This window comes from Capra hircus, chromosome 2 (genome assembly GCF_001704415.2).
Source record: "Capra hircus breed San Clemente chromosome 2, ASM170441v1, whole genome shotgun sequence".
Lineage (NCBI taxonomy): Eukaryota > Metazoa > Chordata > Mammalia > Artiodactyla > Bovidae > Capra > Capra hircus.
Genome location: NC_030809.1, coordinates 93,268 through 120,296, shown reverse-complemented (window position 1 = coordinate 120,296; position 27,029 = coordinate 93,268). Strand labels below are relative to the sequence as shown.

The 27,029-nt window shown below is 59.1% G+C and overlaps 1 protein-coding gene across 4 annotated transcripts; it reads left to right on the top strand.

Moving 5' to 3' along the window:
- FAM131C (family with sequence similarity 131 member C) lies at positions 1,869–26,987 on the top strand. Of its 4 annotated transcripts, none has more exons than XR_001918736.1 (8): positions 1,869–1,971; positions 20,147–20,250; positions 21,667–21,702; positions 21,948–22,041; positions 24,294–24,479; positions 24,909–25,019; positions 25,877–26,188; positions 26,679–26,987. XR_001918736.1 is itself a non-coding variant. In XM_018054564.1 (7 exons), the coding sequence occupies exons 1-7, from the start codon at positions 1,950–1,952 to the stop codon at positions 26,119–26,121; spliced, it is 798 nt and encodes a 265-aa protein (XP_017910053.1). In that variant the 5' UTR covers positions 1,869–1,949; the 3' UTR covers positions 26,122–26,655. The 4 variants fall into 4 exon arrangements, 2 of the variants coding, with proteins under 2 accessions (XP_017910053.1, XP_017910066.1); XR_001918735.1 differs by lacking the exon at positions 26,679–26,987 and adding an exon at positions 26,323–26,655; XM_018054564.1 differs by lacking the exon at positions 26,679–26,987 and having other exon boundaries at positions 25,877–26,655.

Genomic DNA, 27,029 nt, shown 5'->3' with positions numbered 1-27,029 from the left:
GAGTGTGGGTGTGTGTGAGTGCAGGTGTGTGTGAGTGCGGGTGTGTGTGAGTGCGGGTGTGTGAATGCGAGTGTGTGTGAATGCGGGTGTGTGTGAGTGCGGGTGTGTGTGAGTGCAGGTGTGTGTGAATGCGGGTGTGTCAATGTGGGTGTGTGTGAGTGCAGGTGTGTGAAAGCGGGTGTGTGAATGTGGGTGTGTGTGAGTGCGGGTGTGTGAATGCGGGTGTGTGTGAATGCGGGTGTGAGTGCGGGTGTGTGTGAATGCGGGTGTGTGAATGTGGGTGTGTGTGAGTGCGGGTGTGTGTGAATGAGGGTGTGTGAATGCGAGTGTGTGTGAGTGCGGGTGTGTGTGAGTGTGGGTGTGTGTGAGTGCGGGTGTGTGAATGCGGGTGTGTGAATGCGGGTGTGAGTGCGGGTGTGTGTGAATGCGGGTGTGTGAATGTGGGTGTGTGTGAGTGCGGGTGTGTGTGAATGAGGGTGTGTGAATGCGAGTGTGTGTGAATGCGGGTGTGTGTGAGTGTGGGTGTGTGTGAGTGGGGGTGTGTGTGAGTGCGGGTGTGTGTGAATGTGGGTGAGTGAATGTGGGTGTGTGTGAATGCGGGTGAGTGTGAATGCGGGTGTGTGTGAATGCGGGTGTGTGAGTGTGAGTGAATGCGGGTGTGTGTGAGTTCGGGTGTGTGTGAGTGCGGGTGTGTGTGTGGGTGTGTGAGTGCGGGTGTGTGTGAATGCGGGTGTGTGTGAATGCGGGTGTGTGAATGTGGGTGTGTGTGTGAGTGCGGGTGTGTGTGAGTGCGGGGTGAGTTGTGAATGCGGGGTGTGGTGTGTGAATGCGGGTGGTGTGGTGTGAGTGGGCGGGTGTGTGGTGTGAGTGCGGGTGTGTGTGAGGTGGCGTGTGTGGAATGGCGGGTGTGTGTGAATGTGGGTGTGCGTGAGTGCGGGTGTGTGAATGTGGGTGTGTGTGAGTGCGGGTGTGTGTGAGTGCGGGTGTGTGTGAGTGCGGGTGTGTGTGAATGCGGGTGTGTGTGAATGCGGGTGTGTGTGAGTGTGGGTGTGTGTGAGTGCGGGTGTGTGTGAATGCGGATGTGTGTGAATGCGAGTGTGTGTGAGTGCGGGTGTGAGTGCGGGTGTGTGAAGGCGGGTGTGTGTGAATGCGGGTGAGTGTGAATGCGGGTGTGTGTGAGTGCGGGTGTGTGAGTGCGGGTGTGTGTGAATGCGGGTGTGTGTGAGTGCGGGTGTGTGTGAGTTGGGGTGTGTGTGAGTGCGGGTGTGTGTGAATGCGGGTGTGTGACTGCGAGTGTGTGTGAATGCGGGTGTGTGCGGTGGCGAGCGTGTGGGTGAAGCATATGTTCACTCGTGCAACTGCGCACGTGCACTCACGGGTGGGCATGTGAGAGGGTGAGTGTGAGTGATTAGAGGGGCCCCGGTCACCCGCCCTCAGGCGCCCGAGGGGACCGCAGGCCCTGACCCTGACCTACCGGCTCACCATCCCCACCGGCTACATCCCCGGCCTGGCCCATCGACCCCCAGCGAGGGGCTGACGGGCTCGCAGGAGCCCTGGGCAAGGCCGTGAGCCCTCCGTTTCTCCCCTGCAAAGCGGTTCACCGCCGGCCCTGCGCTGCGCCCGGCTGGCCGGATGCTGGAGCCTCCCCGCCCCCGCCGCCCGTCCCTGCCTTTCACCGCGCGCCCCGGGGTCCCCGCCGCCCGCTTCGCCTCCGCGCTCAGCGCCGCCCCCGCCGCGCGGCCACAGGTGCGCGGGCCGCCGGGGCTCGGCCCCGTCCGCGCTGACCGCGGCGAGGCGGTGCCAGGCTAGCGGGCGGCGCGATCCGGACGCCCGGGCGGCGGCGGGAGCCGCGGGCCCGAGCCCTCCCCGCTCGTCCGCGCCGGCGCCGCGCGTGGGCCCCGCGCCCGCGGAGACATGAGCGCCCGGCGGCCCGGCCCCGTGGCCCCGTGATGGGCTCCTGCGTGTCGCGAGGTGAGGGGGCCCGGGCCGTGCCGGGGGAAGGGGCCCCGCGCCGGGTCGCGCGCAGTCCCTCGGCCGCTCCGAGGAGCCTGGGCGGGGGCGGGGGGAACCACCCGCCCTTCCCGGCGGCCGCACCCCACCGGCGCCCTGGGAGACGCGGGGCCCCGCCTGCATCTGCACCCCAGCAGGCGGCGGGAGCCGGGTCTCTCCCTTCCCGGTGGCCGCACACCCCTGCCTGGGGCGGGGGACACGGAGCGTCTGGCGCCCCCGGCCTCTCCGGAGTGACTCGGGGCACTCGCGGCGCAAGCCGACCCTCGTTCCCACGCCCCCCCCCCCGCCCCCCCGAGACACAGGGCCCACCGCTGTCCGCGTACCCCACTCCCTGTCTTCAGACTGAACACCCGCGGCAGGCGTTAGCGGGAAGAACAGGGTCTAAAGAAGGCCCCCGCCCCTCCTGCCGGAGCCTCACCTCCCCAGCCTGGTGCGGGGACAGGCGGGGACAGGCGGGGACAGGCGGGGACAGGCGGGGACAGGCGGCCGGGCCCCGGGAAGCCGCGGCCTGTGTCTCCGTTCGGCTCTCTGCTGCCTGCTGGTGCCTGACCCCTGGCTGTCCCCGGGTGGGAGCCCCCCCCCCCCCGGAGCCGCTCTGGGGGGCGGTGGGGTGGGCAGGGAAGGGGTGGGCAGGTGTTGGAGGCTGCGCCGGGTCCCTTCACCGCGCAGCGGGAGCAGCAGTGCTGAGGTGAGGGGGGCCAGACCCTGGCTCCCACTCTGCGGTATGCAGCCAAACCCACTGACCACAGGCACAGCCTTGGGGGGCCGCCGCCGCATCCCACACCCCAGCCCTTCCTCAGGTGTGGAGGGGTAACCAGGCCTTGGGCAGGGGCTGGGCGGGCTCCAGGGGACCCGCCCTGGGAGATGAGGGAGGGGTAAAGGGCGCTGCCTGGGGGCTCTGCTCACCAGGCCCCCAGCGTTCAGGTAAGTGGCTCAGGATGTCTCAGGAGGGTGGGATCGTGCTTGGGGGCTGGGCTGTGTGAGGTTTTTTCATTCATTCATGAAGCTGACGTCAGCCTGACCCCTACTGTGTGCCAGCCACTGTGTACACACTGTGTGCCTAGAGCCGGTGAGCCCAGCAGAGCATCTGCTCTGGGCCTCCAGCCTGGCCAAAGGGGAAGGTACTATTTAGAGTGGAGAGTACTTAAGTTTCTTTGGAGCCAGCAGGCTCTTGGTGTGTCTGCAGAAGCCCGGCAGGCTTTGCAGGCCCCCGGTGTTAGGGTCCCGGGGTTCCCTTTCCTGTGGCCCTCCTGCACACTCGGCCGTCCTGTGCCAGGCACCCGAGGCCGGGCCCCAGGAGACTTGCCCGTTAGCCGCAGACCAGGGCGGTGCTGTCAGGACTGGGGCGGGGGCTCGGGTCCTCTGATGCCCCCGTAGCTGGTGGACCCTCTGCCGTGCCCTCTGTGTGGGGGCACCCTGAGGTCTGCGCCCTTCCTGCAGTGGTTTGGGCTCCTCGTTGTATATCCTGACCTTGTGCCCTCCTGACGGGGTCTGCCCACTCCCAGTGCCAACATGGCCGCAGGCGAGTTGGATGCAGGTACAGAAAGCGTGAGCCCCCTTGAGCAGAGGACACCCATCGTCCCATTACTCTGGCTCGGCGGGTCTGAACCCCTGAGTGGAGGCCACCTGCCCCCCTAGCTGTCCCTGCTCCTCCCAGAGTGCGCGCGGCTCACCAGGGGCTGGTGGGAACGTTCCAGGCTCCACTCGCCGGTCTGGGGTCTGTGCTAGCACAGCCCGCATTTTACAGGCAGGGAAACAGTCTGGGGCTGTGTGGTTAAGAAAGAGCAGAAGCGAGCCTTGAATGCGGTCATGCTGGCTTCGGCACCCGTGCCCTTGTTCTCTGTGCCACACAGCCGGCTGTTGGACCCAGGGCTGGCCTGGCCTGCTCCTTCCAGCCCCCGGCCTCTGGATTCCAAGAGCCTCTGAGTCTCCACATGCTGAGTCACTCAGTCGTGTCTGACTCTGTGCAACCGTACGGGTGGGAGCCCTCCAGGCTCCTCTGTCCACGGGATTCTCCAGGCAGGAACACTGGAGTGGGCAGCCATGCCCTCCTCCAGGGGATGTTCCCGACCCAGGAATTGAACCCGCGTCTCTTAATGTCTCCTGCGTTTGCAGGCGGGCTCTTTACCACTGGCGCCACCTGGGACGCCCGGGAGTCTCCACAACAGCCCCCGCACTCCACGTGCCAAACTCGCAGCCTGAAGCTGGGCGAAGCCGCACCCTTCTGCTGCCCACAGCCACCCAGGGCCCGCAGGCGACTGCAGCCGCCCAGCCAAAGCCCAGGCTTCGGGCCACAGCTGGGAGAGCCACCCCGCCCAGCCCTGGGCAGCAGTTAGCCCCCTCGAGCCAGCCCTGAGAGGGTACGAGTGTGAACTCTGGAGCCGGCCAGCCTGCTCTGCCACCTCGGCAAGTTACTTAACCCTGTGTATGTATCTCAGTGTTCTCATCTCTAAAATGGGAATGATACTGCTATGGATGTCTTAGGGGTACTGGAAGTGAAAGTGATAGTCGCTCTGTCGTGTCCAGCTCTTTGCGACCTCATGGACTGTAGCCCGCCAGGCTCTCCAGTCTATGAATTCTCCAGGCAAGAACACTGGAGTGGGTTGCCATTCCCTTCTCCAGTGACCTTCCCAACCCAGGGATCGAACCCAGGTCTCCTCCTGCATTACAGGAGGCTTCTTTACCAGCTGAACCACCAGGGACACTAGGAGGGGATTAAATGACTTCCTATAGAGCACTCAGACCACTACCTGGCATGTAGCAAGCCCTTTAAGTGTTGGCTGTCACTTTAGTTTTTAATTTTTGTTATTATCCTTCTGTGCAGAAGGTAATCCAGACCCTCTTGGCTGGGCAAGGGGAGGCTACAGGGGCTTTGAGCACATCCAGCCTTGCAGGAGAAGACACACTGAGGGGCTGAGGACGTGGGGAAAGTGATTGGGCCCAGATGGAGGCACCAAATGCCTTTCCTCAGAGCTGCTTCATGTTGTCTTGAGTGCTTCTCCTGAGCTGGCTGCGGCATCACTGTCCTGACCTTGTTAGACACCGTTCAACCCCGGAAGGGGGCGTAGGGCTCAGAGCTGGGTAGGGCCTTGGCTGAGGTCACACAGGCAGGACCCAGAGAGCTAGGATATGAATCCAGGACCGCCTGATCGTGGAGCCTGAGCACACAACGCCTTCCTGTCGCTTTCTCGGGGCCCCACTGGTGCCGGGGTCCAGCCCCGGTGGATCCAGGCTGATTTGCAGGTGGGGTCGGAGTCAGCGTCCTTGGAAAAAACTTTTAATTACAGATAGAGAGGGATTAGAAAATTAGCAGAGAAAAAGAGGCCGAATAACTGGGTTCACATCGAAGACCAATCACCACCTACATAGAACACAGGCGCCTTCCCGTTCTCCCGAAGGAGAGGAGGCACTGAGGCCCACCTGGTCCAATCTTAGAAGCCCAGGCAAGATTAGCAGGCTTGGTGGGTACCCATGCACCAGATGGGAATTTGGCCAGAAAATAGTAGGAGAGAAAAAGAGGCTGAATAACTTGGTTTACGTGGGATACCAATAAAATTCCAAGGCAAGGAATTTGCACCATCCACGTTGGGCCACCGGTGCCACTTGAATATCGGAAGGTGCCCCTCCTTGGGCTCCTCCTCGCGTGGGCTTGAAAACCAGGGCAAGTAAGTAGACGTGGTGAGCACCCACGCTCCAGATGGGAATTCAGCCAGAGAAACAGGGAGCAGAAAAGAACGACATGGGGGAATCAGTCTTTCAGGAAACTGATCCGATTTCTTTATTTTTGGGTTTGCTTATATACCTTTTGTTGCATATAGGGATGAATACAGAGTCACGTGGGGGTCAGCAGTCCTGACCTTTATCAAAATCAGGTGCTTCACATAAATGTATAAAAAAAAGTCTGAGGGGTTTTACATCATCTTCTGGGCATGAGACCTGCAGATGTTTTATGACCCTTTCTTTCTGATAACCAAAAACTTATTTTTTCCAAGGGTGTTGTTTCTTAAACCAGGCACCACCCTCCAAATAAAGTTGCATTCCTATAGGGTGAGGGTGTAGCGAGTTACAATCAAGAAAGGAATTTATTTAACCCAAGGTTCACATGATTAATCTTAAAGGTTAATACTTATTTCTCCTATATGCTGGTTATATTCATTATAAGGGTAGGGAATATGGAGATTTAGCAGCAAACATCAGCCCAACATATGAAAATCCTTTCACCAATGTTCCCCTTAAGATCTATTTAGTCTTAAGATAGTGATAAAGTTATATTTTTACATAGCAAGGACACAGTGATTTATAACAAAGTACAATGATCTATTACAAAAGAGAAAATTCATTAGCTCAAAAAGTCTAGTATTGCTAACCTTAAAACTACTCTATTTCCTTTTCTATATTCCAAATACATTGATTAATATACTCCCAGGTGCCTAAGGATATGGAGACCAGGCAGCAATCATTGACTCAACAATGAGAAAAGCCCTATGCTAATTAAGACTCTCAAAATACTCCAAAACTCTCCGTGCTGTTTATGGTTGAGAGGTAGTGAACAGTCATGAGGCAGCAGTATGGATAATCCTGTCACACAAGCTGGTCTGTCAGCAGAGAGGTTTGACCTGAGACACCCTTATCCCACCCAGGGCAGGGAATTAGCAGCAATTATTGGGACAACAAATGGAAAACCCTTCACCAATATAATTCCTAACCAACCCACTATACTGACAATTTCCCAAGAGAATTTGCCTTTAGCAAGTCTAAAACATCTCGTGCCTCTCAGGTTGGGAGGCTGTAAACAATCACATGTGGCTGGACGAACCTATACAGGTAGGCTAGATAACCTTCAGAGGAGTCCGTAAGCTGAAACACTCTTGTCACGCCCAGGAATTTTTATTGCCTTGGAGCTGCACGTTAACTCCTTCTCCGAGAGAGCCAGTGGGGAATAGCCCCCCATAAAGTCGGAGGTGTAGGTGAGAGCATAAAACAGACTCTGGCTTTGGGGGTAGAAGCTCGGGAACAGGGGGTTTCCTGAGGCTTGATCACGCCTTTGCGTATGCCGAGCCTCCTTCCTCATGACCTTTGCCGTGGGCCGAGTTCCTCACGCTGGCCCCCGGCACACTAGGAGAGGGGTGCTGAGCATGCGGCCCTCGCTTGAGGCAGTCAACTCTGGAGACACGCCCGTGTCGGCATTCGCTTTGGCTTTGCTGGCACCTGCGGTGTCTGCCCGCCTCTCTCCAGCTCCAGGTCTCTCCGGGCCCATCTCCTGCCGCTGGGGTGAAACTCTCTGCCTGCCCCTGCCCACTGCTCCAGACCACCTGTCACCCTCCTGGCCCCACCCTGGGTCCAGTGCCCTAGGAGCGGTGAGCTGTGAGACCAGGGAGTTCCTTCTGGAAGGGCAAGCATCTGATGATGCCTGGGAGGGGCTGCAAGCTCTAAGGGGCCGACTGGAGCACCCCCCACACCCCCAGTGCTCTGACCCCTGACGGTGACCCCCTTCATCCCCAGCACCCCCAGTGCTCTGGCCCCTGACAGTGACCCTCCATCCCCAGCAACCCCAGTGCTCTGGCCCCTGACGGTGACCCCCCATCCCCCACCCCCAGTGCTCTGGCCCCTGACAGTGACCCCCCATCCCCCACCCCCAGTGCTCTGACCCCTGACGGTGACCCCCTTCATCCCCAGCACCCCCAGTGCTCTGGCCCCTGACAGTGACCCCCCCCATCCCCAGCACCCCCAGGCCCAAGAGCAGAGTCCCTGTGGGCACCGTGGGGAGACTGGGGAAGGGGTGGATGGGGCCTTGCCCTTTAGAAACTCACAGTCTGAGGCAGGAGACACCACCTTGGACAAACAGCCTGAGGACCTCTCAGGAGCTCAGCGCTCGTCAGCAGGCAAAGCACAAGCTCTGGGGTCTGACTGGCCCAGGTTTGAGCCCCATTTCTGCTACTTACTAGTAGGTGCCCTTAACCTCTCTGAGCCTCAGTTTCCCCATATGTAAAATGGGTGTGAGTAAGTGAATGAGTGAAGTCACTCAGCTGTGTTCGACTCTTTGAGACCCCATGGACTGTAGCCTGCTAGGCTCCTCTGTCCCTGGAGATTCTCCAGGCAAGACTGCTGGAGTGCGTTGCCATTTCCTTCTCCAAGAGATATTCCTGACCCAGGGAGCTCCTGCATTGTAGGCAGACGGTTTACTGTCTGAGCCACCAGGGAAGTAAATGGGCATTCAGTTCAGTCGCTCAGTCTGAACCGCAGCACGCCAGGCCTCCCTGTCCATCACCCACTCCTGGAGTTCACTCAGACTCACGTCCATTGGGTCGGTGATGCCATCCAGCCATCTTATCCTCGGTCATCCCCTTCTCCTCCTACCCCCAATCCCTGCCAGCATCAGAGTCTTTTCCAATGAGTCAACTCTTTGCATGAGGTGGCCAAAGTATTGGAGTTTCAGCCTCAGCATCAGTCCTTCCAATGAATACCCAGGACTGGTCTCTTTCAGAATGGACTGGCTGGATCTCCTTGCAGTCCAAGGGACTCTCAAGAGTCTTCTCCAACACCACAGTTCAAAAGCATCAGTTCTTTGGCCCTCAGCTTCCTTCACAGTCCAACTCTCACATCCATACATGACCACTGGAAAAACCATAGCCTTGACTAGGTGGACCTTTGTTGGCAAAGTAATGTCTCTGCTTTTGAATATGCTATCTAGGTTGGTCATAACTTTTCTTCCAAGGAGTAAGCGTCTTTTAATTTCATGGCTGCAATCACCATCTGTAGTGATTTTGGAGCCCCAAAAATAAAGTCTGACACTGTTTTCCACTATTTCCCCATCTATTTGCCATGAAGTGATGGGACCAGATGCCATGATCTTTGTTTTCTGAAGGTTGAGCTTTAAGCCAACTTTTTCACTCTCCTCTTTCACTTTCATCAAGAGGCTTTTTAGTTCCTCTTCACTTTCTGCCATAAGGGTGGTGTCATCTGCATATCTGAGGTTATTGATATTTCTCTGTGCAATCTCGATTCCACCTTGTGCTTCCTCCAGCCCAGCGTTTCTCATGATGTACTCTGCATAGAAGTTAAATAAGCAGGGTGACAATATACAGCCTTGACGTACTGCTTTTCCTATTTGGAACCAGTCTGTTGTTCCATGTCCCGTTCTAACTGTTGCTTCCTGACCTGCATATAGGTTTCTCAAGAGGCAGGTCAGGTGGTCTGGTATTCCCATCTCTTTCAGAATTTTCCACAGTTTATTGTGATCCACACAGTCAAAGGCTTTGGCATAGTCAATAAAGCAGAAGTAGATGTGTTTCTGGAACTCTCTTGCTTTTTCCATGATCCAGTGGATGTTGGCAATTTCTCTGGTCCCTCTGCCTTTTCTAAAACCAGCTTGAAAATGGGCGTCATGGTGCCTAGTCTGCGGAGCGGCTGTCCCCTCTCTGGCTCTCTGTCTCCGGTCCCTCTGCCTTTTCTGAACCGGCCTGGAGACGGGCGCCATGGCGTCTGCGGAGCTGCTGTTTCCCTCTCTGACTCTCTCTCTCAGCCACCCGGCTTGCAGGATCTTAGTTCTCTGACCAGGGATGAGCCTGGGCCCCCGGCAGTGGAAGTACTGAGTCCTAACCTCTGGACCATCAGGGAATTCCCTGCAGGGTTGCTGTTAAGATAAAATGGGAGACAATGGATGGCAAGGCCTAGCGGAGGAGGTATTCAGTCAACAGTGTAAGGAAATCACTGTACGCCGGACTATGCCGCGTAGGGCTGCTGGTAAGGTAACGGCCTAATGCAGCTGAGGCTGATCTAGGCAGGCTGCTGGAGGAGGTGAGGCTAGATCAGGGTGTTCAGGGAAGCTGGGCTCTTGTCGCGTAGGAGCACCAGCGCGGGGAGTGAGGGGCCGGGATTCGCGCGCGGGACAGGCCCGTGGGGGGAAGGCCGTGCCCGCCATGCTGTGTCCAGGGCAAGGCTGGAGCTGGACATGTCACGTGGCCGTGGTCCGCCCCATGCACTCAGCCTGGGGGCCCCGAAATGCACGGGGGAGCCCCGAGACAGTCCAGGGAGGGCGTCACAAGGGACTTTGGGCCTTGGCTGCATCTCAGATCCTGTGTGTTTTGAGAGGAGCTTCACCCTCTCTGGGCCGCTGAGCGGGAGCAGGGTGAAGCCTGGGACCCGCATGCCCCCCAGGGCGTGGGACCCGGGCAGACGGCAGGCACTGACTGGTGGCTAGGGGTGCCAAGGCCCAGCTCAGGGGCTGGAAGGCCAAGAGAGGAGTCCGGGGGGTTACATGGCAGCCTCACCCCAGGCACGAGTGGAGAGGACCCGTGTGGGAGCTTTGCCGCAAGAGGGTGAAGCATTGGGAGCAGCTGCCTGGGTGGCTGGACCCAGCGGACTGAGGAGCCGGTGTGGGAAGGCAGGGGGCACCGTTGGCACGCTGAGCAGCTCTGGTGGAGGCAGGGTGTGGGGGGGACGGAAGGAGAGGACGGCGCTGCCCTGCAGGGTCAGGAGGCCCTGCTGCCACAGTGGCCCCGGGCCTGTTCTGCGCCTGGCCTGTGGTGGAGGGGCAGTCAGAGAAGCGGCCTCGGACCCTGGGTTCAGGGGAGTGGGCTGTGCCCTGGGAAACAGCGGGTGCCCCACGGCTCCCGTGGGAGAGGAAGGCGCCCCCAGGAGCGCAGGCTGGGGTCCTGCAGGCTGTCCCCCAGCCCCCGCCTGCATGAAACGCTGTGTTTTTCCAGTTGCCTGTGGTGACGTGGCCGCTGGTCCCAGCTGGGTGAAGAGCAGCCTGTGATTTCCCCCTGGGCTGGTTCATTACCTGACGTCTCCATGGCAACCAGCCTGTGACATCACGGGGCCAGAGTCGGCTTTGGCAGAGGCACCTGCAGCCCTCCTGAGCTGGGGGGCAGGAAAGCTGGGGAGGGGCTGGGAGCAGGAGTCCGGGTCTGTGCCGCGTGGGCAGTCGTGTCCGAGCCCGTCTCCTCCAGGCTTCAGCACCACCTGCCATCCCCCCTCGTTCCCGCTCTGTGGCCCCAGTTTCCAAACAGCTTCCGGCGACGGGCTGGGGCCTGGAGGGAGCCCTGCACCCTCAGGAGTTCCTGGGGCAGCCGGTAGCTGCCTTGGAGCTACCTTGGAGGCCCCAGCTGGTGCGTGCAGGAACCCTCAGAGGGCAACTTTCAAACTTTTTTGACTGGACCCATAAGAATAAGTGTGCTTTTTATCATAACCCAGGACACACACGTAGAAAATCCTTACTGTGCACACACGGGTGTCTTTGCAATTCAAAAGAGGCTTCACGAAATAAGGCTTAGCCTGATTGTGCAGTGGGTTCTGACATTCTCTGTTCTACGCCATTCTGTTTCATTCTTTTAAAATACGACCAAGGAAATTGCTTGCTTGACCCACTGAAGGTTCCCCCTGTCCCCCACCTGGTTTGAACACCAACTCTGAAGGGCCTGGAACATGGCGTCTGTACACTGGAAAGTCTGAAGCCCGGTGAGGCGCAAGATCTGCCCAGGGTCACACGGCCAGAGCTGCGGGTAACGAGCACAGTGCGTTGCGTGCTCCAGGTGCACACAGCCCCATCCTCACGGCCCTGTACTGCCCCCTGCTCCTAGTTCCCGGATCACTGAGCTCTGGACCCAGGGCTGGAGCTTCGCCCGACTCCACTGCCCGTTCTCCAGTCCCTGCCCCAGACAGTCTCACTGAGCCGCCCTGACCTGCCAGCCCGCAACACCTTTCGGGCAGATCACAGAACCCTCTCACCTCTTCTGGACATGAGTCCAGTCCATCCAGCTCGGATGACACTTTCCTCTCCTGTCCCATCTCACCCTCCCCTCATCCCCTGTGGCCGAGGCTTGTTGTTGCTCTGTTGCTAAGTTATATCTGACTCTTTGTGGCCCCATGGACTGCAACACACCAGGCCTCCCTGTCCTTCACCAACTCCCAGAGCTTGCTCAGCTCATGTCCATCGAGTCAGTGATGCCATCCAATCATCTCATCCTCTGTCGTCCCCTTCTCCTCCCACCTTCAATCTTTCCCAACATCAGAGTGTTTTCCAGTGAGTCAGCTCTTCGCATCACGTGGCCAAAGATTTGGAGTTTCAGCTTCAGCATCAGTCCTTCCAGTGAATATTCAAGACTGATTTCCTTTAGGATGGACTGGTTTGATCTTGTATTCCAAGGGACTCTCAAGAGTCTTCTCTAGCACCACAGTTTGAAAGCATCAATTCTTTGGTGCTTGGCTGGCCGTACCAAGGGCCATGGTCTGCTCTTTGCTCTGCTGGCCTCTCTCTCCTTTGGGTCCCATTCTCCTGCAGCATGCTGGAGTCGGCCCAAAAACCTTGAGAAAAAATGGGGCAGAGACCGTTCTGTGTTTGTATCTGCCTGGAGCTCTAACAGTCTCCCTCGGCTAGCCCTGGCTCACGGGTGACTCCTCTGTGTGGTTGGCACCCAAATGTTCATTCCTTCCTTCTTACAGCGAATGTTTAACGAGCACCTACAACGTGCCAGGCCCTGGGCAGGCGCTCGGGCCACTGTGGCAAATAAAACAGGCAGAGTCCCAGCCCTCCCAGAGCGTGTGTTCTAGGGGAATCCATGAAGAAGGAAACAGACACACGCTTTGTGGAGTGACGGGTGTAAAACAGGGTGAGGGGCTGGAGAGGCGCGGGCATCCCGTTAAATGAGATGGTTGGGGAGGCCGCACTGGGGTTGCAGCATCTGAGCAGAGACCTGGGCGGAGTGAGGTGTGAACCGTGTACTCAGGGAGAGAGTCCCAGGTGGAGGAAAGAACAGCCGGCGCACAGGATCCGAGGCAGGAACGCCTGGAGTGAGGGGCAGAGAAGGACTAGGGGTGGGTGGCAGCCAGGGTCTCGCAGGTTAGCACGGGAGATTCTCCGAGCCCACGGCAGTGGGAGGGGGTGGGCCCATCATGGAAGACCTGGCTGGTCTGACCTCTTCATCCCCTGCTCAACTCGCTTTTCTCCCTACAGTGGTCCACCTTCCAGCCTCTTGGGGCTGGGGTCCCATTGCCTGCAAGCGGCCCTCTTAGGGGCACCAGCAGGCCTCACACCTGGCCCCTTTCTCTGTGTCTGCCGGACCTGTGATAACACAAGCCTTGCCTTACTGGAGGTGGGAGGGCAGGCTGCCCCTGCCCCAGTTATGGACATCCAAGCAGGGAGGGGTGAAGTGGGCAGATCAAGTGGTGGCCTCTCCTTTGCAGGCCTCCCAGATCTCTGCAAGTGAGTCCCTGACATCCCCTCATTCAGCCTGTGGGGAGAAGCGGGTAGGGTCAGAAGACGCCTGCTCCTTGGGGTGGGCGGGGGGAGCACTATGACAAACCTACACAGCATATTCAAAAGCAGAGATGATCACTTTGCCGACAAAGGTCCATACAGTCAAAGCTATGGTTTTTCCAGTAGTCATGTATGGGTGTGATTTTCATTCTTTACGTGATTCTCCATAAAGAATGTGGAGCGCCAAAGAACTGATGCTTTCAAACTGTGGTGCTGAAGACTCCTGAGAGTCCCTTGGACTGCAAGGAGATCCAACCAGTCCATCCTAAAGGAGATCAGTCCTGGGTGTCCATTGGAAGGACTGATGCTGAAGCTGAAGCTCCAGTACTTTGGCCACCTCATGTGAAGAGCTGACTCCTTGGAAAAGACTCTGATGCTGGGAAAGATTGAAGGCAGGAGTAGAGGGGGACGACAGAGGATGAGACGGTTGGATGGCGTCACTGACTCCATGGACATGAGTTTGAGCAGGCTCCGGGAGACAGTGAAGGACAGGGAAGCCTGGTGTGCTGCAGTCCATGGGGTCCGAAAGAGTCGGACACGACTGAGTGGGTGAACAAGAGTCAGGAGGGGGTTGACGGCTGGGGCGGCAGAGCTGGTTTCAGCCGCTTTGACTCTAGAGGGTGTCCGCCGCCCCCCCACGTCCACCTTCTGAGTGGTTTTCTTCAAAAGCGGGCCCTCAAAGCCTCCTGGGCCTCAGTTTTGGATCCTAGTAGACAATTCCCGAGGAACCAGAACCATCTCCCTCAGTTGCCCGTTTTATAGATACGGAAGTGGAGGCTAGGAGAGGTGGAGCCGCTTGTTCAGGGCCCACGGGAATAAAGGGATTTGAACTGGACAGTCTGGCAGCAGAGCCTCAGGCAGCTGTCTTCAGGGCAGCTCCTGAACCTGGGGTTTGCGAGCGCCTGGAACGTGAAGGGAACCTTCCAGAGGGAAGAGTGAAGTGGAGAGAGCGGGCGGAGGAGACGCGGCCGGGAGAGGGCGCGCCCCGCAGCGGCGGTTTCAGGCTGATTCCGCCGGGGACTCGGCTGAGAGTGGCGCTCGGAGTTCTCCCGCCCGAAGTAAAGTACCTGGGGCCCTGCCCCTCCAGTCGCGGGCGAGGGCCACTCCGCTGGGAGCAACATCGCTTCTTGGCTCGTTTCAGCCCAGTTGCGCCTCAGGAGCTGCCTGGTGGAAGCCCAGCCCGCGGGCGGGGACTGTGGGCAACAGAAGCAGACAGGGGTCCACGGGGTCTGGGGGCTGCGTGGGGCGCCCACAGCCTCCCCTGCCTGCTTCCCCTCCTCGTTAACCCCGATCTCTGCGTCTCCGGTTCTGCCCACTCTCCTCCGCCCAGCCCTGCCTTTGGGGTGGCCTGGCGCCTCCCATCTCCAGCCTCAGACCCTCTCTGGCCTCCGCCTCCTCCCGGAAGCCGCGTCTGTGTCCACGCCATCCGTTCGTCTGCTTCTGTCCAGGCGGCCCCCAGCCAGAAAGGGCGACGGGAGCCGCTGCCCAGGGCAGGACGGTGGAGGCTGGGAGGGGAGGCAGGGAGGGGAGCCTCTGTAGGCATCGCCCCAGACCGCTCCTTCGACCCGGGCTTGGCGCAAGCCCCGCCCGCCTCACCCCCTCCCCTCCCCGCCTTACCCCTCCCCTCCCCACCATCCCTGCGCCCACCCAAACCGTCCACCTCCACACACCCCCTCCTGGCCAGCTGCCCCATCAGCGCTACCATGCAGCCCCCAGCCCCCGCGGAAAATCATCACAACTCCTGTGCTTTGCGAGAGGAGGAGCCTCGGCATCAGACCCGCAGGGTTCAGGTCCTGACTGCCCGCGGTGGGCCGTGTGCCTGGGGCTGTGACTCCCCCACCTGCCCTGGGTTTCCTCACCTGCCAAGCTGACCACGGAGCCTCCTCTCTAGGTCACGGTGAGGACTCTGCAATCACGCCGGGACAGGAGGGTGAAGAGGACAGCAGTCCTCAGGTGATGCCCTTCCTGCCGCTCAGCCTTGGCTTTGAGTGAGGGGCTTTGCGGGGCTTCCTGCATGTAACTGTGAGCTCCCTGAGGGCAGGGACAGAGCTGATCCCACCTCAGTCCCCAGGTGCCTGCCCAGTGCAGACGTCCAGGAGATGGGTGCTCAGTGGCTGAAGGGATAAATGGCTACATGGGTGAATGAATGAATGGCCAGGCTACAGCTCTTCATATAACTGGACTTTTCTGGATACCCAGACCTCAGCTCGGAGCAGCTCTCAGAGCTTGTGAGTTCTGGGTTAATAGTCTGTCTCACTTACTAGAATGTCAGCTCCACGAGGGCAGAGAAATCATCTCTGTTTTTTTTTTTTCGGATCATGCTGCACAACGTATGTGATCTTAGTTCCCCAGCCAGGGATCAAACCCACGCCCCTTGCAGTGGTGGCGCAGAGTTCTAACCACCAGTGAGAGAGAGTAAAAGTGTTAGTTGCTCAGTCGTGTCCAACTCTTTGTGACCCCATGCACTGTAGCCCACCAGGCTTCCTCAGTTCATGGAATTCTCCAGGCAAGAACACTGGAGTGAGTAGCCATTCCCTTTTCCAGGGGATCTTCCTGACCTCAGGATCGAACTCAGGTCTCCCACATTGTGGGCAGATTCTTCACCATCTGAGTCACCGGGGAAGCCCAGGCTTCACCACTGTCTCTATACTCAGAACAGTGGGTGGTACATAGTAGCTGCTCAGCTAATACCGTTCAGTGAATAGAAGAGTAAGTAAGCACATGAATCGAATGGATGGTAAGAGTGTTCCCTGTCATCCTCGGGGACTGGAGGATTCTTCTTAGTTAGACCAAGGATTCAGTCCAGCAATTCTAGTTGCTTGGTTCAAGGTGGTCAATCCCTCAGCAACGACTGTGAACCTAGGATGTGGTAGGCCCTGATAATTCGGCAGTGGTGGGCCGATCCCTGCCCTCCCGCACAGAAGTACTTTTATCAGACGGTAGAAGGCATCCCCCAGGTGTTTACAGAGCCCCCACTAAGTGCAGGTGCTGTGGACGCAGAGCCCCAAGCAGAGCCGCCAGGGTCTCCACCCTCGCGGTGCTCACATTTGTTGTAGGGGGAGCCGCTGGACCTTAAATAAGCACAGATATCAGGGTGATGACAGTGGGGGGTGACTGGTGGCTGGCGTGGGGACAGGGAGGTGGCCAGGGACGGCTTCTCTTGAGCTGAGTGCTGGATGATGAGGTTCCAGAGGATCTGGGGAACGGGTGTTCCAGGCACGGGGGACAGCAAGGACGAAGAGCAGGCCTGGCCGTTTGAGGAGCAGCACGGAGCGGAGTGCCCAGGCCAGCAGGCGTGGGCGCGGGCCGGGGACTATGGTCAGAGCGGGCCGGCTGGAGGCCCCCAGGCCGCGAGGCTGGGGCTGGCTCTGTCCCTAAGGTGATGGAAGGGAGGCAGCCGGGCAGATGGAGACAGCCTGACCGGGGGTGTGACGTCCCCGTGATGCTGGTGGAGAGTGGATGGCCCAGCAGGGGAGGGAGGAGGCTGCTGGTGGAGAAGGTGACAGCTCTCATGGGGCAAGGCTGGAGCAGCGGTGCTGATGGAGAGGGCTAAATCTGGGGCAGAGGTCAGAGAGAGGGCTAGGGAGACTTGCTGGTTGCTGGATGGGGTTGGCAGGAAGAGTTGGGGAAGCAGGACTCCAAGAAAGTGCCTGGGTTTTTCGTTGGGACAGCTGGGTAGACCATCACATCGATTACTAAAGCTGGGGAAGGAAGATGGATTGTGGTTTGCAAGTTCCGTTTTGCCTGCGTTTGCTTGAGATGCCTAGTGGGCAACCATGTAGGGAGCTGGAAATTCAGTCAGGAGCTCCAGCAAAGAGTCGGGACTGGAGCATAAATGTGGGTGCCTGCCGGGAGCCAGTGTGAGGAAGCCCGCCCGTGACAAGGTCATGAGGAAGGAAGCTGACATACGCAAGGCGTGCTCAGACTTCAGGGACCCCTCTGGAAATTCCTAAGCATGTACCCCAACAAAAATCTGCCGGCTTTTGTGCTCTGCTTTTCCACTCTTCTGACATTTTCTGGAAAAAGTCAATTCAGGGCTTCAGTCTTCTGCATTTGAAAGAGTGTTTCAATCCAAAAACCCTCTGATGGCTTTCTAGCCTGCCTGCAGGACTCGTACAGCTGCGCATGTGATTGTTTGAGGCCTCCTGACCGCAGGAGGCACAGGAAGCTTAAAACATCCTAGGAATGCAGGAGCTTCCGAGGAGTCAAAATCTTTAGAATAGGACTGATTAAAAGTTTCATTTTTTGGGTCAATGCTTGCTGCCAAATTTTCATATCCTTTATTTTTAGATATAGTTGGTATATAGAAAAACAAGTAGTAGACCTGGTATTAGCAACATTAGATCTTCGAGTTAAGTACCTTCTTTGTTATATCCCACTGCACCTTTGTTCTATAGAGATGTAACTTTAATGCTTTAAGGAGATGCAAATTAAAGAAAAACACTTCAGGGGAAACAAAATCAACATTCATTAAGGAAGAGAGATAAAAAGTGTTAACAAGCTTCTTGGCCAGAAGATAATGTAAATCACCTGAGACCTTTTGTATACAAAATGATGTATAGAAAGAATCTGGGTTGCGAATGCTACATAATTTTGTATTACCCATTGATCTCCGTGTTTTATCAAAAGTATAAAAGGCCTTCTGAACAATAAAGGATGGGGGCCAGGGGCCGGGGGCCAGTCTCTCGGCCTGGTTTCTTGGGACTCTGGCTCCCCCCGTGTCTTTCTCTCCTTCTTCTCTCCCCTTTCCTCTCTCTGCTCTTTACTTTAACTTCAGGCTGAATCTCCATCTGGGGCGCGGAGGCTCGCCAGGTCTACTTACTTGCCCCGGCTGTTAAGACCCGCACGAAAGGGAGCTTAAGGCGAGGCACCCTTAGATATTCAAGCGGGCGCCGGTGGCCCAACGTAGATGGTGCAAATTCCTTGTCTGGAATTTTATTGGCCTTCCGCGTAAACCAAGCTATTCAGCCCTCTTCCTCCACTTAACCTTCTTACTACACTATAGTTTCTTAATCTAATCTTACATTAATAAACAAACAAGTCTTTCCACGCCAACGCCGTCCACCCTTCGAGTTCCCTGGATCCACCGGGGCTGGACCCCGGCAGGTGCCAGCCGCAGGGGTGAGACCTCCTGGGACGGGGAGAAGGGAGGTGAGAAGGGGCCCGGGATGAGCGGTGGGTCGGCTCTGGGGTTGAGCAGAGGAGGAGGAAGAGGAGCGGCTGTGGAGGTGGGGGGTCAGGAGAGGGTGCGGCTGGAGGAGGGGCACCCTCGTGCCTGCTGGGGGGCCGCCGAGGATGGGCCGGAGGATCCCTCTGAGCTTTCTGGACACTTGCCAAGGGCTGTCTCAAGGAAGGCTGGTTGGAACCGGTGCAGGAGAACAGGAGAAGACGGGGAGTAGAGGCTGGACACAGCTCTAAGTTGGGGGCAGAGGCGTGAGCAAGGAGCGGAGGGAGAGTGTCTTCCAAGGGTGGAGAGCCTTGGGTTGTCAGGACGGGAGGGGCTGGGGGCCAGCCCAGTGGTGAGGGGACCCCACGCGGCAGGAGACGGGAGAGGCAATGCCGCCACACCGATGGGCCGACTCTGGGGAGAGAAACTGGGACAACATGGGAAAGAGAGAGCACGGAGCCCCGGGGGAGGGCAGGCACGAGACCCCGGTGGACGGGCTGGGCTTGGGCTGGGGGACAGCCCTTCCTTTGTCACAAGAGGGAAGGCAGACGGTGTGGCGTGCGGCGGGGCAGATCTGAGGTGGACAGGATGGGTGACACCTGCCGAAGGCTCCTGGATCGCACCAAGAGCCGGAGAGCAGCCGGCAGCAGGGTGCAGGGACCCGCAGGGGTGTCCCTGTGAAAGTTCGAGAAGGAAAGAGGACCAAGCAGTCAGCCTCACAGGATGCAAACTCGCAGGAATCAGACACGTAGAGGGTTCCCTGGGTAGACTGCTGCTGCTGCTAAGTCGCTTCAGTCGTGTCCGACTCTGTGTGACCCCATAGATGGCAGCCCACCAGGCTCCCCTGTCCCTGAGATTCTCCAGGCAAGAACACTGGAGTGGGTTGCCATTTCCTTCTCCAATGCATGAAAGTGAAAGTGAAGTTGCTCAGTCGTGTCCGACTCTTAGCGACCCCATGGACTGCAGCCTACCAGGCTGCTCCTTCCATGGGATTTTCCAGGCAAGAGTACTGGAGTGGGGTGCCATTGCCTTCTCCGGGTAGACTGGTGGACACCAATCTCACTTGATTCCCGTGACTTTCCCCGGCAGCCAGCAGCTCTGAGGGTCCCCACAAAGTGGGCGGAGGGTTAGGCCAAAACAGAGTTAAGAGAGGCGAGTCAAGGGCATCTGCAAAGGAGACCTTTAAGGATATGCCAAGGAGTCTTAGCTGGGCCAGGAGGGAAGTGGGGACATGAGTGTCTTACGAAACACAGGCGAACAGACGGTCTGGGGGTCTCCGTGAGGTCAAGCAATCGCTGGAGGACTGGAGTTAGTAAAAATGGAGCAACAAGGAGAGGGCCGCGAAATCCCACTGGTGGGATCTGGCTGGACTCCTCACCTGCTGTGGGCCTGAGTCTGTTTTTTTCTTTTTAAAAATTTTATTTGGCTGTGTTGGGTCTCAGTTGCTGCACGCGGGATCTTTTGCTGCATTGCGCCAGCTTAGTTACTCCAGGGTGTGTGGGATTTTAGTTCTGTTATCAGGGATTGAACTCACATCCCCTGCATGGCAAGGCAGATTCTTAACCATGGACCACCAGGGAAGTCCCTGAGTCTGTTTTCGATGAAATGATGTAATAATTAAGTGACGTCATCTCTCAGAGCTGGCTTGAATGGGCTTCGTAACAACAGAGCTCTGGGCTTGTCTAAGTTCCTCGTGTCTTCCTGTTTTCCAGATTTGCTCACAAGTGCCCACAAGGACTGCCCCATGCCCCAGGGCACGGACCCCGTGAACCCAGACTTGCCCTCTATCGTGGCTTCAGACCATGTCACTGGAAAGGTAATTTGTCGTGCTTCGTCCTCCTGGTTCCTGGGCTGTGCTCTGGAAGCAGAAACGGTTTTAGCCTCCTCCTCTCCCTGCCGGGCCTGGCTCCTTCCTGCAGTGTCAGGCCGCCCAGGGTTGTATTCAGCCGATGAAGCTCTGAATGGAGCGGGGCATCCAGGCACTGAACCTGGTCTATATAGATAAGAGTCCCATCATGAAGGGCCTCCCACCCAGATTCACCCAGTCCTGCAGATAAGATGTTCTGTTATGAGCCCACGACTCCTTGGCCGCCTGCACTGCGGACTGGGGAGTGAAGGAATGAGTTCTCAGTTCATTCAGACAGATCACGCCGGACTCGCCAGGGGCCTCAAACCTGGCGCAGAATTTTGACCTTTGCGTCAGAAGCTGTGGCCTGAACTCACAAGTTGATATATCTATCACATATATATATATATATGATGTGTATATCATAAACAAATGTACCCACACACACACACACACACACACACACACACACAATTCCCAAGTGGTGCTAGTGGTAAAGAACCTGCTTACCAATACAAGTAGACGTAAGAGACGTGGGTTTGATCCCTGGGTCTGGAAGATCCCCTGGAAAAGGGCATGGCGACCCACTCCAGTACTCTTGCCTGGAGAATCCCATGGACAGAGGAGCCTGGTGGGCTACAGTCCATAGGGTCACAGAGTCGGACATGACTGAAGCTACTTAGCATGTAATTACGTTGTTTAATCTGTAAGTCATATCTGACTCTTTTTAACACCATGGACCATAGCCTGCCAGGCTCCTCCATCCGTGGGATTTCCCAGGCAAGAATACTGGAGTGGGTTGCCATGCCCTCCTTCAGGGGACCTTCCTGACCCAGTGATTGAACCCACATCTCTATTGTGTTGGCAGGCGGATTCTTTACCACTGAGCCACCTGGGAAGCCCAGTGGTAAAGAATCGGCATGTATGTGTATATATATATATATATAGAGAGAGAGAGAGAGAGAGAGAGCGAGCGAGCGCCCGCACACCGCGTGCTCAGCGTTGTGCCCGGCCCTTTGCCTACGTTATGCCGTTTATGCTTCCCCACACCCTGTGAGATGAATGGCACTGTCCCATCTTACAGAGGCGCAGACTAAGACTCTGGGATGTTAGGTGACTAGTCCAAGGATGTACAGGAGAAACGGCAGTCACAGTCTGAGCCCAGGCCTGCTCGGTCCCCCACGCCCCCTGCCTCTCCTGCAGAGTCACGGTTGCCCCGCACCCACCCGCTTCTCTCTGCGTGCCAGGGGACAGGAGGGCATGCCCCAGGAGCAGGCAGATGCGGGCTCAGTCAGGGAGCACCGCCCCCTGGGGCTGCAGGAGCCGTGCCCTCTGCCGGCACAGCGTGCCAGGCCCTGCCTGCTCCTTTTTCTCCTCTTGTTTCAGGACAAACAGATGGGTTTCTGCTGGGATCCTTGGCAGGTGAGTGCACTCGCCCCTCCCACAGTCTGGCCAGCCCCAGCTGACACTGTCGCCCTCTCTCTGTGGGCCCAGCTTGGGCACACAGCGCTGCCAGCCCTGGGGGGTCTGATGGACACAGGGCTGGGGAGGGTCCTGTGGGGGTTGGCAGGACCGCCCAGGACCTGGGGAGCGTGGGTAGTGGGGTGGGAGGGGTGGGGGGTGATCTGGCCGGTTTACCCCCTCGCTCACCCCTCCCCTTCCTACAGACGTGCTTCCAGACCACCAATGGCTACCTGTCCGACTCCAGGTCCTGCTCCAGCAACTACAGCGTGGCAGCCCTGGCCACCTCGTCCCTCGTGGGTGAGCTCCGGCTGCCCCCTCCTGCCCTTGGAATCCTCACCGTGTCCCCTAGCCACTGGCGGCGGGAAGGTCAGAGCGGAATTGCCGCTGGAGGGACTGCAGCCCTGTTGGACGCAAAAGTTTTCTAAACGCCGGGCTCCGGGCTCCGTGCGGGACTCTACAGGACGTGGGGGTTAACCCCCTGCCCCTCGGGGCCGTTCAGTTGCTGGGTTCTCCTGAAGTTGTGGGTGTCTCCCCGGTGGTCTCCCTGCCTCTCTGCAGCAGATGAAAGCAGCCAATTTGTGATGGGTTCCCTAGAAGCAGAGCCGAGAGGGGCACTGTGCTGGGGATCCACCGAGGGGTTGTTCTCGAAGGAACCCTTCAGGGAGCGAGGGGAGCAGGGCAGGGCAGGGCAGGGGCGGGGCCGGGCCGGGGCGGGGCAGGGGCAGGAGTCGGGGCGGGGCCCAAGACAGGGCAGGGGCGGGGCAGGGGCGGGGCTGTGGGCGGGGCTCGGCGGAGGGTGGCTTGCAGGTTTCCTCTCTCCCAGCCTGACCCACAGAACCCTCGGCTCTGAGGCCAGGGCTGACTTCACACGGCTCCTCCGTCCGTCAGTGTCGGCTGCCACTCGGGAGGACTCCCAGCTCCCAGGCCTCTCTGGGTGAGGCAGTTCCCGTCAGCCGAGGACAAGGCTCCCGAGGGCGCAGGTGTGAGCACAGGGGTGCTCCGTGGCGCCCGCAGCAGCAGGGGGTGGTCGCCCCGGCGCGGCCTTCGGGGCTCTGCTCAGCCGGCTCTGCTCACAGGCTGCTACATCCTCAGCCCCTCGCAGCCCCCCGAAGTTGCCCCCCTTTTCCTCCACCCGAAATCGTCTCCCTCCGCCTCACCTGCCCCTCGGGGGACACTGAACCGCCTGCTCCGGAAACCTCCTCCGGCTGCCAGCGCTCCCCACCGTTCCGACCTCCGTCTTTCCCATTCTCCCAGAGTTTTGTCTCAGCTCCCTTCATGGGTGCCTTCCTTTCTCCCTTCCGTTCTTTTTCTAAAGCAAGTCAACGTTAGCTTTTTTGAATTATTATTTTTAATTATGCATCTGTCTATCTGCTTGGCTGTGCCAGTTCTTAGCTGGATCATGAGGAAGCTCAGCTGTTGCCCGTGAGATCTAGTTCCCTGACTGGGGATTGAACCTGGGCCCCCTGCGTTGGGAATGTGGAGGCTTAGCCCCTGGACCAGCAGAGGAGTCGCCTTTCTTCCTTAAATGTTGCCTTCCCTCATGTCCTGCTTTCTGGGACCAGTGACCCGCAGATCCATGTTCTCAGCCTGGGCTGCAGGAGACACCGGGGATCATCCTTGACAACGTTCTGTCCATCAGCCTGCTCATCCAGCTGGCCTGCTCCCAAGAGCCGCCCCCTCCCCCCAGCCCCTGCTCCCCATCTCCCCATGCTGTCTGGTCCCTCACTGACTCCCTTCAGTGGCCCCTAAAGCCTACCCTTGGCCCTAAGTCCTCCAGTGAGGACATTCTTCCTCAATGGCAGGTCTGCCCTGCGCTGCCCTCCTGCTCATCACGGTGCCGTTGACAGGAGAGGGCTGGTCCACCCCAAGTCTGGGCCTTGTTGAGCTTCCCAGACTCTTCTGCCACCCTGTTCCCAGTGTTGCCCCGTGGTTTGCCCCTGGTGGTCCTGGAACCACGCCCGACTCTTCTATGCCTTCATCCTCTTCTTATCTCTGAAATAGCCTCCAACCTTGCCTCTTTTTATCCAACCCAAACTGCCTTCAAAGCCTGCCGCCAGCCACCTCTTCCAGGAAGCCTTCCCTGCCTGCTGCAGGTCTCACCCTGGGAAGAGCAGGCAGTGTCTAGGCACAGAAGGTGCTGTCCCCTGGCTTGTTAACTGCTGGAGGAAGGGACAGCTGGTGGGTCTTGAAGGATCCACAAGTGAATCTCCTTGAGCAAACGGGTGTGAACTTGGTCAGAAGGGAGCAAGGGGTGTGGCAGGTCTGGAGGAGAAGGGCCAGGTGGGCAGGAGCACTTCGGGGAGCAGGCTGCTGGCAGGGCATGGGGCCTGCGGGGCAGTGGGGGAGCGTCTGTGCAAGGGGACCTCAGGGTGTGGGAGGCTGTGGGCAGGCGGGGCGTGAGGAGTGAGGTGGGCACCGGCACTGCGGGTGGGACTCTGAGGACACGGCTCTGGAGGGACATGGGGGACAGGCCACTGGACCGGCTGGAGGTGCTGGGAGGGCTCGGCTCTTGGGGCTGGGGCTGGCTCAGCCGCCCTCAATCTCCTCAGGAGTGGTGCAGAGCATCAGGGACCACATCACAAAGCCCACGGCCATGGCCCGTGGCCGCGTGGCCCACCTCATCGAGTGGAAGGGCTGGAGTGCCCAGCGGGCGGGCTGGGAGCTGCCCCCTGCCGACGACGACGAGCATTACCGCCGCCTTCCGGACGAGCTGCGAGAGGCCCGCTTTGCTGCAGGTCAGCAGGGGCGGGGGTGGGGGACGGACTGGCTGGGTCTGGTCCTGAGAGACCCCGGGGTCCCCCCTGTGGGCTGTCTGCACGCTCAGTCGGTTCAGTCGTGTCCAGCTCTCTGTGACCCCGTGGACTGTAGCCCGCCAGACTCCTCTGTCCATGGGATTTTCCAGGCAAGAATACTGAGTGGGTTGCCATGTCCTTCTCCAGGGGGTCTTTCTGACCCAGGGTTTGAACCTGTGTCTCTTATGCCTCCTGCATTGGCAGGCGGGGTCTTTACCACTGGTCTGGGCAGGGAATCACAGTGCTGAGTGCGGGGGCATTGATGGGAACTCCGATCCCCGGGGCCACAGATGGGCAGCCTCGAGAGCCAGCATGTGGCGCCCGCCCACCCGCAGCTTCTGCGCCCCCGCTGAACCTGGTCCGTCCCCACAGGGGTTGCCGAGCAGTTTGCCATCACGGAGGCCACACTGAGTGCCTGGTCCTCGTTGGACGATGGAGAGCTGGGCCCGGAGAGCAGCCCCGCGGACATCCTGCAGCTCCAGGGTACGGCCCTGGGGCCGGGGTGGGACGCCTGGGGCCGGGGTGGGACGCCTGGGGCCAGGGTGGGATGCCTGGAGCCGGCGTGCGGGCTTGCTCTGCTACCTGAGCCCTGGGACCTCAGAGAAGCCCCACCGACCCTCAGCCTTAGGTTTTCTTCACCTGAAAAGGGGGACTGGTGATCCTTGCCCTGCCCGTCGCCCGGGAGCGCCAGGGGCATAAAGGGGAGAATGATAGATAGAGAGGCAGACGATGGGTTAGATGAGGGCAGAGATGTCGGTGAATTGGTGGCAGACACCGTGGACCGAGCGCTCACTGTGCCCCGCGCTTTACACGCGCTGCTTCCACTTATCCTGTGACGCTCTGAGAAGCAGGGCGGCTATTATCTCCATTTCACAAGTAAGGGAAACTGAGGCCTCAGGATCTGAACCTCAACCTCAGGCACCATCAGGCACCCTTGTAGACCCCCTGGTTACCCCTGAGGGCTTCAGGGAGCCTGGGTCCTGGATGGAGCTCGCACACCCACTGTGTGCTCCTCCGCCTGACATGAGCGAGGGGAGGGGCAGAGGCCTGGGGAGAGCACTGGCCAGCCCAGTTCTCAGAGCACAGAAGGGTTCGAGGCCAGCAGGCTGGCTCCAGAGTCTGTTCTTAGCCGTTCTGCTCACTGCCGCCACCACGCCATCACCCAGGGAGAAAAGGGCTCAGAGGTTCCGTGACGTGACCGAGGCCACACAGCTTGGTGCTGATGAAGCTGGGTTCTGAGGCAGGCCCTCCGCCGCTGGCCCCTGCCGCCTACCCCAGGGAGGGCGAGGGGCAGGGCTTCCCCGCTCCATCCTCACCCCCACCTCCCGCTGCTTTTGCAGACCTGGGGAGCGTCTGTCTCCAGGACAGCCTTCTGAGTGTCCGCTCGCAGGATGACCGTCTTCTGGCCTTCTCCTCCCCCGATGGCTGGCCCTCCCCTGACGAGCCCCCCAGCCCTGGACGGCAGCTCCGGCTGCGGCTTCCAGGGGCCCTGGGGCCCGAGGGTGGGGCCGGACCGCAGGGCCCCCTCCGCTCCAGGGACGGCGGCCTGCCCTCCGAGGAGGAGGACGAGGTGTTCTACAACTGAGGCAAGCCGGGCCACACCTGCTGCAGCCCGGCGGGCAGCCCAGAGCCATCAGGACCTTGGGCGCTAGGTGGGCATTTTGTGACCCCCTCGGGGCAGGCATGGGGTGGGGCGGCGCTCCTGTGGACACTCCGTGCCTCCCGCATGGGAGCCGTGATTCCCTTCCCTCTCTCTACCTGGCTCAGGAGGGCGCCTCCCCTGCAGGGTGTCTGCCACGGGCAGGTTCGAGGACTCTCAGCAGACACCTGGGCAGACTGCCCAGAGGAGCCGACAGCCACACAAGGGCGTGGGGACCCCACTTAGCCCCAGGCTCAGCCCTCCGCCCTCCGCCTGTGCTCTGGCCCCATCAGAGGCAGCGGCTCCTCGGGGCGCTGACCCCTGCTCCTCAGCGCTCTTCACAGGACCCTGTGCCTCGGGGTGTCTGCCGGCCCCTCACTCTCCGGATCCACTCCCTGGGGCCCTGCTTCCACTCCTCACGCCCTCCTCCACCTCCAGGAAGGTTCTCGGCAGACATTAAAGTGGTGGGTTCTCCCTGGATGACCTTGGCCTGGTCTCTGCAGGGGACAGCACGTCCTTGGGCTCCCGGCTCGCAGGAGAGGGCCCTGACCCCTCAACACAAAGACTGCCGGTCACCCTGCTGCTGGCGGCCAGGATGGTCCCCATGGAGAGGCTTAAGGCTCTGTGGGCTCCGAGGACCCCGCTTTGTCAGCCCCGGCTCAGCCGAGGAGGAGGCTGAGGCTGGAGTGGAGGTAACTGGGAAACAGGGTCATGCGTACCCATGAGGACAGGCATCATAAGACCGAGTGGAAGCCCGTTCTCCCCCATAGCTCCCTGCCAGGAAGGGGGCGCAAGGAGTGGGGGTCCAGAGTCCAGGCCTGCAATGCCCACACGGCCACCTGGGGACGCCCGAG

Excerpts from the sequence above, each read along its gene's own strand:
- FAM131C (XM_018054564.1), top strand. The coding sequence starts at position 1,950 with ATGGGCTCCTGCGTGTCGCGAG. Across the intron at positions 1,972-20,146 it reads GGGCTCCTGCGTGTCGCGAG|ATTTGCTCACAAGTGCCCAC; the intron begins GTGAGGGGGCCC and ends CCTGTTTTCCAG. Across the intron at positions 25,020-25,876 it reads GGACATCCTGCAGCTCCAGG|ACCTGGGGAGCGTCTGTCTC; the intron begins GTACGGCCCTGG and ends CTGCTTTTGCAG.